General features: G+C 45.0%; 1 protein-coding gene across 1 annotated transcript in view; it reads right to left on the bottom strand.

Moving 5' to 3' along the window:
* Positions 1-2,690: 2,690 nt before the first annotated feature.
* The window catches only part of LOC120391193 (complement C4-like), a 93,901-nt gene continuing 84,411 nt past the window's right edge, over positions 2,691-12,180 (bottom strand). Inside the window, exons 40-41 of the mRNA XM_039514656.1 lie at positions 4,346-4,478; positions 2,691-2,920 (exon numbers count right to left, since the gene is read on the bottom strand). Of these exons, the coding sequence (XP_039370590.1) occupies positions 2,779-2,920; positions 4,346-4,478 (275 nt within the window). The 3' untranslated portion in view covers positions 2,691-2,778. The remainder of the gene's footprint in view (positions 2,921-4,345; positions 4,479-12,180) is intronic.

Raw genomic sequence — 12,180 nt, 5'->3', positions numbered from 1 at the left:
TGGCATGCACTGAGCATATTTAAATCCACACAAAATAACAATGACCACAGAGAATAGCATGGCTTTCTCATAACCTTTAGCCAGGTGGTAGGGCACTCAGGCAGGACGTGGGAGACCTGGGTTCTGTTCTCCCTCCTGACTAATGGGGAGTATGTGTTTGAACTTGGGTCTCCCATTCCTGAAGGGAATGCCCAACCATTGGCCCTAGAGAGTTATTTTCACTCTGTGTCTGTCACAATTCAGATTTAATTATTTCTACACAGCAGAACAGCTTTAGCAGGTCAGACTGAGAGACACCAGCACCACAATATCCCATAGCCCAGTGGTTAAGGAACTCTCCTGAGAGGTAGGTGACTCAATTTTGCATCACTGCTCTACAGCTAGCAGATGGGGGAATTGAACCTGGGTCTCCCACATCCTGAAGAAGTGCTCTGACCACTGGGGGTTCCCTCTTGCAAAAATCAATTTAGGCCCCTAATTCCAGGAAAGGGTTAATGTCTGAGAATCCCAAGCAGAGGGGCTTTCTGAGTGGCTCAGGGGTTTAGACCACCCCCCTCTCCTTGGGACATGCTAATGCCTGGCAGAGGTGACTCCTTGCTCAGCATGCTGGGCCCCATCCTAACGAACCCTCCCCGCTGCTGTGCATAGGGAGCCCGAGCCCCTAATTCAGTGCTACTGGGTGACACAGTACCCAAAATGCAGGCATTGCAAAGCTGAGCGCAAGTCCCTTGGTGGATCTAGCACCTCCTTCTGCTCTTGCGCAGATGTAAATTAGCAGTAACTCCATTGACTTTAATGGTTTTTTCTCAAGTGTACTGTGATCAGAGAACCAGGCATGTGGTTGGCATCATCCAAAATAATCAGCTTGTACAATAAAAGGAGGAAGGCGTATTTTCCAGTGGTTACAGCAGAAATTTCAAAAGCTGAGCCTATTTTCAGGAAAATGAACCCAGCCATGTGGGATTAAATACCTACACATTTTAATGTATGCATCTTCTCCCCGCCTCTGCACCCAGCCAGTCCTTTGTTTTCCCCATGCCCCCCATATTTGGGATACATTGATGTAGATATTTGTAATAGGAGACTTTCTGTCCTTTCACACATGGTGTGATGGGCAGCAAAATAGTCAATATTGTAAAGTATCATCACTGTCATATGAGTTAGCATCCTTTGACATTGATAGGGCAGATCACACCAAAGAGCTATTGTATCAGGTCTCTGTGAACTCTGCCACTTGATCACATTTTGAAGTGTCTCTTCGCAGCCACAGCAGCTGACTTAAAAAAAAAAAAGAGAGAGAGAGGGGAGAACAACTGAGAGGTTTCTCTGCCTGCCACCAGTGGGCTACTGCTGCTAGTGTACGTGAAAGGAATGTGGGAATTGCCAGACTGGAGCAGACCTGAGGTTCATCTAGTCTAGGATCCTGTTACTGATAGTAGCGAACACCAGATGCTTCAGAGGGAGGTATAAGGACCCTGCAGCAGGAGATTTAGCATTGCTTCCAAAACGTTGTGTTAGCATTAACAGTTAAAACTCTGGATATTCTTGTTAACAATGTAAATGGCCAATTTTTTTTTTAATCTTGCTGGGCTTTTGGCCTCAATGATATCCCGCAGCAATAGGTTTTACGGTCTAATTACATATTATGTGAAAAAGTATTTCTTTTTATCAATTTTGAATTGCCTGCCTTTTTAACTTAATGTCCCCTTGTTGTGTTATGAGACCAGGAGAACAGAAGCTCCCAATTTACCTTCTCTAACCCAGTCATTATTTTTTGTTTTCATCCTTTCCCCTCCTTTCCATTCTTGCTTCCTGAGTGATTTTCCATGCCCAATATCATTTTCATCACCCTCCTCTGAACGCCTCCACCACCTCTAATTCTGCAGTAACCTTTTTGTGATGGGCTGAGGCTGAGACAGAGAACAGCCCTATGATGTGCTTAAAATGCTCTGATTGACTGAGCTATACAGCTTGCTGTACAGACTTCAGTAACCAAGTTTCTAATTGACCAAGATGTGTTTCTTTTCTATGTATGGGTCAAACATCTACTCCCCTAACTGGCTGTCACAGATATCTGCCTCTCTGGGCATTCTGGTGCAATCATCCATTTTATTTATTTCTAAGGGCCCTATTTCCTCAGTGTCTAAGGCCTGGTTTACACTAGGAATTTACATTGGTATAGCTACATTAGTATAGCTACATCTCTCAAGAGTGTGAAAAACCCACATCCCTGAGAGATGTAGCTGTTCTGGCCTATTCACCCTCCTTCCCATGTAGGTCGTGTCTACACTACAACGGTGCAGCTGTAGCACATCTAATTATTGCCATACAAGCTAGAGTCAGACAACAAATACAGCAATTAATGGCAACTGCAACTATTGTCTGGGAACAATTTTCTCTGTCTCTGACTGGGGGACATATCCTTTAAGAAAGGTATCTTCTTGGCCATTTTTTAGGGTATGTCTCCAAAGCAACTTAGGCCCTGAGCAATGTAGTTATGCTGACCTAATCTTCTAGTGTTGACCAGGCCATAGTCTTTGTTTCAAGGAAAGATTTGTGCATTTGAAATTATAATTTAGCTGACATTTTTGCCACCCTATCCCCACACAGTAATAAATCCCATCCAGGGAGCAGGCAGTTATTCATAGAAATACACACACACAATAACAAAACAAGCTCTGTTACATGTTCCTAGACCTTTAATGCTTTATGGGCCATACCCAGCCCAGGGAAAGAGTAGCACTAACAGGTATCGGGTATGTTGTGTGACACCAAGATTCAAATGTTGCATTTGTTTATCTCATACTCATTCATAAAATCACGGAGGTCAGCACAAGCTTTTCGGCGAGTGGTGGCTTTGCATATGTTACCATCTGGAATCTCCTCTATCCAAGTTTGTGAATCGAGGAAATACTGCATCCTATGTAACAATTACAATAACAAAGGAGTTGTTAGTTAATGCTGAAAGACAGCTTTGCCTAAAATATGTGAAGAGTATAAACCCTGTGGGGTCTGATTCATCCTTGGGCTAACAACTGTAAGGTTAGTGGTGTTGCACCAGCCGTGAATCTGGCCCTAGGCCAGATGAACTTTGCTGCAAAACCTGAAACCAGGCAAACATGAAACCTGATCTGGGCTCACCAACAGGTTAGCTCAAGTTTGAACAAGCTTTGGATTAGGGCAGTCCCGGGATGATTTATGGTTTGGGGTTTAAACCAAGGTAAGTGTGGTGGACTGGGCTAAATTTCACCTTGAGTTTAGGGAGTTCTAAATTTTGTGAAGGGAAATGAAAAAAAAATCATACAAACCAGAATTGCTGAAACTCTCCAGTTCAGCAAGAGGACTTGCTAAGGTGATGCAAGGGGGTACACAGAGGAGTAACAGGATAAAATTGGAGTAAAGAAATATAGGCAGAATCTCAAGAGACATACAGTGAGAGCTATTAGGTGGTAGATGACCGGAAAGATGGTGAAAGCCATAGTGCTTTGCCTTCAGCCATTTAAAACTGGACTGGAGAAAGCACCATAGGGAATAGCCTCTAACATGATGAGAATTGCTTTGGGGCCCTATCCGAGGCCTACTGAAGACAATGGAAGCCTGTCCATTGACTTCAGTTGGCTTTGGATCAGGCTACAAGTTGTCCCAGAACTGGGCCCACAGATTTTACTCAGTCCTTCCTGAGGCAAAACCCTACTTCATGCAGTGGAAGCAGCCTTGATTTTGAGAGTTATTCTGTCCCCATATACGCAGCACAGGCTGCCCATTAGAATGGGCATTTTTGTTTCTTTTTTTAACCCCACTTTGCCAAAAGAACAACGTATTCAAATTTGTTCTCCAAACACAAACATAGTTCAAGGGGTTCTCAAGATACTGAACTCCATAAAGTTTCCCATTCCCCATTTCCTACAGTTATGATAGCGTAGCCTCAGGGCCAGATTTTCAAAAATAGCAGCGTACCTTGAGCCTCCAGCGTATGCGTGCCTGGCTCTAGGCAGGTAATTATGCATGTAAACATGCAGCTGTGCATGCAGAATAGGTAACTGGGCAGTTACCTGCTTGGGTCAAGCAGCTGCATGTTACAGTGCAATGACCATTTTACCTGTGCCATTGCATATTTTGCAGATGGACGAGGGCAGCAGAATCAGTGCCTGAATAAGAGCCTCAAAATTTGGCTCAATCCTTTATAAAAAGAGCATTCTAATAAAAAAAGTACTCAGTTGCAAACTTCCCTGGAAGATAATAGATCTTGGCACACCTGACTCACAGGTCGCCTCACAGTTCAGTATCTGTTGATAGATCTTGCAACATCCATCACTATTGCTTATAAAGGAGGCACTTTACTTACTTGTTGTTGCAGTCAATGGTTTGCCCATCTCTCCCCATCAGAAGGTATTGTTTGCCAGCCTCCACCTTTAATTCGCAAGATGAACGCTTTAAGAACTGTCGGAGATCACCTATCTGGATGGTTTCATCACCAGCTATTGTGGAAACAAAGCAAGCGCCATAAACTGCTTCTGTCTGATACTAGTAAAGAGAAAAAGTCTGTAGTGTTCACAGTAAGAACTACGTTTTTTTCGACAGTAAAATAAACATTTAGGGACAGATTGTCCAGTATCTTGCACCCCATGGAGTCATGTACACCATTGCCAAGCAGGTGTACATCATTTCCATTCACTTTTAGTAGCTTTTTAAAGCCACTCGACACTGCTGTAAATGACACACAGGCTGCAGGGCACTGGAGGGTCTAGCCCAGCAGTTCCCAAATTGTGGGTCAGGACCCCAACTGCGGTCACACCATCAGCAGCTGGGGGTGCTGCTATCCCTATTGGGCGTAGGCCACCATTTTGTGCCACACAGTGTGACCTCCCACATACAGCATCCTCTATGCGGCATGATCTCACACATAAGGTACGTGTGAAGTCACTCTGTGTGGAGGATGCCATTTGCTCTTTGAAATGGTGTCCTCTAGGCAGTCTAGTGTTCTGGACAGAAAGACTTCGTTAAAATGAGGTTATGCCAGCAAAAAGTTTGGGAACCCCAGGTCTAGCCCTTATCACATACTCTTCAAATCTGAAACAGATTTTTTTGTCCTAGCATTTTATTAACCAACTTTTAAAGCACTGAACACTATCGGGGTTGATTGCTACTAATAAATATTTGACAGTGCTCACTTTATCCTCAGGCACATAGGATATCTGTCACCATTGCATTCCATTTGTCACCACTGCACATACACGGTGAGGGATTTTATGTGGAAATCTAATAATGAAATGCAATAAGCTGTGTTATTGGCTCCTCAACCCTGAGCACTTATCCACTCGCACCTCCCAAAACAATTAAGAAATAAAGCTTAAGTTTCCAACAGTAATATAGGCTTAGTCTGCCTAGCGTTTGCTAAATTACTTAGTCTCAATTGCATTAGACTCCATTAGAATACTTAAACCTATCAATTTCTACAGATCTCTGTTCTGCTGGCAAATCAGGAAATCTAGAATCCCATAGATCAACAGACGCAGTGCTTTGTTCCAAAACCTAGTTTCCCAATGGAGCTAGCTGAAAAATTTCAGCTGGAATTTCTCTTAAGGTGTGTTTACACTGGAGCTGATTAGGGTGACCAGATGTTAAGGGGAAAATATCGGGACAGCCATGCGGGGGTTACACGAACTGGTCCGGGAGTTCGGCAGCAATTCGGCGGAGAGCCCTTCAGTCGTGGACGGTCTTCAGCGGTATTTCGGTGCGGGGTAATAAACCTTGCCGCCAAAGACAGAAGCACCCGCCACCGAAATACTGCCGAAGACCATCCGCGACTGAAGGACTCTCTGCTGAATTGCTGCCGAAGACCAGGAAACAAAATATTGAGACAAATGGTGTCCCGACTATACTCTGGTCGGGACATGGGACAAACTCCTGAAAATCGGGACAGTCCCGATTTTATCGGGATGTCTGGTCACCCTAGAGCTGATAGGTGTGAACTCCAGCTCACAGACACATGCTAGCTCTAACCAAGCTAGTGCAATAAAAATGCAAAGTGTAGCTGCAGTGGTGTGAACACCCCAAGTACAACCCCATCTGAGACCATACATATGTGCTCAGGGCAGCGAGCCCTTCTCACCACTCATGCTGCCACAGCTACCTGTCACTATTTAGCACATTACCTCACTTATTGCTAGTGCAGGTATGTCTGCTGAAGCTGGAATTACAACTTCCAGCTCTAGTGTAGACATACCCTTAGTATATGACAAGATAGATGCACACAGCTGGACAAAGAAGTCAAAGGAAATGAGACAATATTGGTCAGCGTGATAGGCAGTGGTCTTTGCACAGTTATTGTCATTGTCAAGTTTATTGCAGGCATCACAGCAAAGAGAAATTTTAAGGAGAATGAGATAGCTTTGCAGATGTTCACTGGAAGCTCCTCTCAAGAATGAGGGGCAACACTGGCGAAAAGTGCAAAGGTGCTTGTTTGAAAGTGTAACCAGTGGCTGATGGAGGCTGGCATCATGGGCCACTCGGAAATGGTTTTGCTTTACTAACTACTGCATTCACTACCAGGCAAAGCAAAGGCTATAATCACACCTTGACGGGGAACATCTTGCTTCCTGAAGTACCACAAAGTGATTTCTAAGCATCAATTCATTCGCACACACCCCAGAGAGGTAGTTCATGACTGCTATGCCTATTTTACAGATGGGCAAACTGAGGTCCATAGAAGGTGAATAATTTACTCAACAACACATGGAAAGTCAAAGACAAATGCTGGGAATGGAGTCCAGGATCCCAGACCTTTGTTCTAACTACTAGACAATGCTTCCTGCCATGCAGGAGCTTCTCACAGACAGAAGAACTGTACTAGACTGTAAATCTTTCCTTTCCAAATAAAAGAAGCAACCATCTTCTTCATAATAAGGACAAAGCAAATAGTTCCATACATTACTGGGAGCAAATAAACCATGGGAACATGTCAATATCTAGACTAAGTTCTTTGGGCAGGGACTATGCTTCCTTTTAGGTGCTCAGATATTATGCTGATGGGGGCCACAGAATCATAGAAATGTAGGACTGGAAGGGACCTCAACAGGTCATCTAGTCCAGTCGCCTACAAATACCTAGATCTGTGAGGCCACTCAGGGAATGTCTACACAGCAAAGAAAAACCCACAGCTGGCCCGTGCCAGGCGACTTGAGCTGCAGGGCTATTTCATTGCTGTGTGGACTTCCAGGCTCAGGCTGGACCCAGGACTCTAGGGCTCTGTGGGATGGAAGGGTCCTAGAGCTTGGACTTCAGCCCCAGGTTGAAGCCTACACAGCAATGAAACAGCCTCACAGCTTAGGGTGGCTAGATGCCCGGTTTTCAACTGGAAAGTCCAGTCAAAAAGGGGACCTGACAGTGTCCAGTCAGATCTACTGACCGGACACCCAAAGTCCAGTTACTGTGGGTGAGGGAGACGGGGAGATGTCAGGTCATCACCAACAACAACCCCTACTCAGGTGGGGCCACCTGCTACCTCCGTTGGGTGGCTGCAGCTTCCAGGCCCAGTTCTGCAGGTGAGTCCCTCCTGACCCAGGCAGAGGGGAATGGGGAGCAAGAGGGGAAAAGCAGTGAGTGATGAGGGGATAGGGAAAGAGGCAGGGCAGGAGTGGGGCCTCGGGAGAAGAGGCAGGGCAGGGGAATTTCCAGCACTGGTGCTGGAGTGCCTGTTTTTTAAATATTACAATATTGGCAACCCTACCGCAGCCTGAGTCCTGTAACTTGAGTCAGCTGGCATGGGCCAGTCACAGGTTTTTCTTTGCTGTGTAGACATACCCTCAGGTCATCCTTACAGCTGAAATATTATTCCAAAATTCTGCTCCTTTTGGACATTGCTGTGGAATCCTCTGGAATAAGGAACTCCCCAGCAGGCACAGATCAGGCAGGGATAGTTCCCATGCCTCCCTCACCACAACCGGAGAGCAGCGGGGATGGCGAGTGGCTGCAGTGCGCTGTGCTCTACTATCCTCAGGTGATGTGTGGTCCCTAGAGGAGAGGTGTTACCTGACACAAGTTAGAACAGTCCCCTGTAACCTGCACAAGGGCTGGGCCTGAGAACTCTGGAACTGGGTGCTGGGTCTCAGTTTCTTCTCTTTTATTCTCCCTCTCCTGGCCAGGTTTCTGGGGGAAGGGTGTCCTCCTTTGTTGGGTGCTCCCCTAGGCTCTGGCACTGCTCTTACTGGGGGTCCTACAGCCCAGACGGGAAGCAGGCAATGGAAAACCCAGAGCTACTCTCTCCTCCCAGCCCTCTGCTGCTGGTGAATGGGAGAAAGGATGGCAGCTTCACAGAGCACAGCCGGCTTACATCCAAGCTGTGCCTGCGTCTGTGAGGAAAGCAGCGGGAAGCAGCTGCGGGGAAGAAATTGGCGGGCCTGGTTCAAACACTCCCGTTTAAAACTCCCAGGGTCTGGGTCAGGGACCCATTTTCCATTAATAAACAACCACAAATTTTCTTCTTAACACAGTCACCTTTAAGGGCCACAATTTAGAGCACAGAGAGCCACTACTCAGACCTAGGTCAATAACAAACATTAATAAGGATACTAATAGTGTATTGTTGCTTTGATATGTAGCTTTTAAAACCTATCTGAAGCTTTATTTAAATTGTATAAAGATGAAGAGATTTAGGAAGAAAAGCCTTTAAAAGACAAAGACACTGGTTTTATGGCTCATTACAATCCACTAACTCACCTTTGTCCTATGACTGCAGAGGTGTTCACTGGCCACTTCATTTTGAAGGGTTTCTTGCAACATGTGTTAACTCTCTGTGCTTAACAATCTGTTTCACCTTGTATTTAGCTGTGACTTCAGTGTAAACCCTACCTATGCCAACGGGAGGGATTCTTGTTGGCATAGGTAATCTAGATCCCTAAGATGCGGTAGCTAGGTCGACGGAAGAAATCGTATGTCTACCTAGTGCCATCTATACAGGGACTGAGGTCAGCTTAACTACCTCACTCAGTGGCGTGGCTTCTCCACACCCCTGACTGACATAGTTAAAACAACCAAATTTTCTAGTATAGACCAAGCCTGAGTACCTTTCCCAGATCTGAAGAAGAGCTCTGTGAAGCTCAAATGTTTGTCTCTTTCGCCAACAGGAATTGGTCCAATAAAATATATTCTCTCATCCACCTTGTCTCTTTGAAAAACCAAAGCAGTCATTTATTTAAAATGGTTTACGCTCACATTCGTCCTTCAAAGCACGCAAACCTAATGGTTGTCATCAGCTATCCCTCAATATGAGGATGTCATCTGCTTGGGGGAAAAGTCATTGATGAGACTTAAGATGGTTGAGGAGTCCAATCCATGCTCTACAGGTTCTCCCACATATGTGACTGGTATCTGCCTGGAGAGAGCACAGCTGCTGGCCAGGATGCTGTACATGCTCCTTCCTTCTCAGCCTTTTGAGCAAGGTGATTCTCTTCAAAACAGGCTGAGGATTGATGTATGATGTGGCACCAACCCAGTCTATTGCTAGCCAGCTCAACCCAATTCATGGGGTCAATGCCTCTCTTCCTAAGATACTTTCAAGGTGTCTTTGTAACATTTCCTCAGTGCCCTGCAAGTCCTCATACCATGATTAAGTTGAGAAAAGAGGACTTGCTTCGGAATACTAGTATCAGCCATCCATACACAATGACCAGCCCAGCAAAGTTGATGTTTCATAATCTTCACCTCAACATTGGTGATGTTCAGAGAGAATGCTGGCATTGGTGTTTCAGTGCTTAGTGTAGCAGGCAGAATCAGAAAATCTACATCCCCAGTGCTGCTGACCTGCCCTACAATGATGCATCCTAAATATGCTCGTGGTTTTCAACCTGTGGTTTGTGGACCCATGGGGACCTGCAGATTGTGTCTAAGATTTCCAAAGGGGTCCGCACCTCCATTCAAAATTTTGTAGGGGTCCGTAAATGAAAAAAGGTTGAAAACCACTATGATATGCTATTCCCTCAGAAACTACTGCATAGGACTTTCATTTCCCAGCCATAAGAGGGATCATAATAAGAACATAAGAACGGCCATACTGGGTCAGACCAAAGGTCCATCTAGCCCAGTATCCTGTCTTCCGACAGTGGCCAATGCCAGGTGCTCCCAGAGGGAATGAACAGAACAGGTTATCATCAAGTGATCCATCCCCTGTCGCTCATTACCAACTTCTGGCAAACAGACTAATCTCTGTGTGAAAATGGGTCAGATGATCTTATTCTAGTTCTGGGCCAGAAAGTCATGGATTTCAATATTACTTCAGGACTTGGGCTTGAGTTCATTGCTGGGGTTAAGAACCTACTTCTAGGGGGAGAGAGAAGATGCCCAGATACAACAGTGACTAGAATGACGGAACACAAAAATACTAACACAGCAGTGCAGTACTGGTAGTGGTGCTGCACTGTATTACTACTTGGGTAGGACATAAAAGTAAGGTCACTTCTACCTGCTTCTAGCAACATTCCAGATGGAATTTTTAAGATCTCATGACATGTTTTGAAAAGAGCAGATAGCGCCACTGTGCTGGCCAAATTCTCCTTCTGAATACAATGCAAAATAGCAGGTATAACTATGGCACATATACAAATATTACCAACAATTAAAAGGCATCCCAAACTGTTTACAAGATATTGCTGTGCTTATAGTGACTCCTGGCTTCTTACACAGTCTCTGCACTATAAAGTATTATGGGATATCTGGAGTGTGAAAAGTTCTGGATATAGAATATCAGGGTTGAAAGGGACCTTGGGAGGTCATCTAGTCCAACCCCCTGCTCAAAGCAGGACCAATCCCCAGACAGATTTTTGCCCCAGATCCCTAAATGGCCCCCTCAAGGATTGCGCTCCCAACCCTGGGTTTAGCAGGTCAATGCTCTAACCACTGAACTATCCTATACAAAACCTAATCCTAAAGTTGAATATTTCAAAGCTAATAGGATTTCAGTGTGTCGGAAAACAATATTAACCCTTGAAGCCCAACTCTAAGAAAATTTTATTTATTCATTAGTTTAAACTTACATCAATTTTACATACACTATTTCAAATCCAAAGAAAAAAGCCATTCAGTAATATATGCTGTCCTACATGTGCCTTACTCCCATGAGTAATACAGCAAGTGCTGCAGATTTGTTGTGTAGTACAAGACTTGTAGGGCATGTATGTCACATAGTGGACTCAATTTCCCTTACAGCTAGGAATGCAAAGGAAAACAAAGATGGATTGGGCTTGCTTACTTGAGCAATTATGTCATTTTGCCTCAGGCCCATTGTAGTTAAATTGCCCTCAGTTTTTAAAATTCTTATGGCTTGTAGGTAACTGTACGACTCATGCTGTAGTCTGATAAGTGTTCAAATCCATGGGGGGATTGTAACAATCTGAGAAATCACCATAATAGGCTGGGAGAATAAGAGCAAAGAGAACCTCGCAGTCTATGGATTTCTTGGCTAAGACCCTGCAGATTTCCTAGAATTAACACTGTTTCTAGCATCCTCACCCTTCATACAGACAATGCCGAGGACTGCATTATCCTACCTGCTGCACATGGAAACCACTGGGTTCACACAAGCTCTCTCTGGACCCACACACCCGGGACCTGATCATCTGCCAAAAACTCGATCACTGGGCACATAACAAAAGTTCTGCTCATCCAGGTGTGACTACTGCTCATCCAGGCAAAGATGAGTGCCTTCATCCCATCCCATCAGGGGAATGAACCAACAAGGCAGGAGTGACCATGGAAGCTTTTGGAACTTTTATGTTTTTCAGTTTGCTCTGGGATGGCAAACCTCCCAGCTACAAAACCAAGAGGTTGACAAACTACTACAACCAACTGATGTCCACAGCAGCTGAACTTCCCCTGGGATATTATCCACCCTCTCCCCCCACAACTACTGTGAAGACTGTCCTGGTTTACTGATGAACTAGGTAAATGGAAGTGTGTAGGCAGGGGACTAGAATGGTGGTGGCACAAAACCTGCTTTGAACCCACCCACCATCAGCACAAAGTCTTCTGCAGGACTGCGCCTCTGCAGCAATGGAAGCAAAGACAATCTTCTTCCCTTCTGTCATCACAGGTACAAAATCCAGGCTTGAAGGGCTACTCTCTCTAGTTCACCAGCTAACTGGACTTCATAATCCAGCCATTGGCTCTGAGCAGCAAATACTGTGG

This window comes from Mauremys reevesii, linkage group 1 (assembly GCF_016161935.1).
Source record: "Mauremys reevesii isolate NIE-2019 linkage group 1, ASM1616193v1, whole genome shotgun sequence".
Taxonomy (NCBI): Eukaryota; Metazoa; Chordata; order Testudines; family Geoemydidae; genus Mauremys; species Mauremys reevesii.
This window is presented reverse-complemented; position numbering and strand designations above follow the sequence as displayed.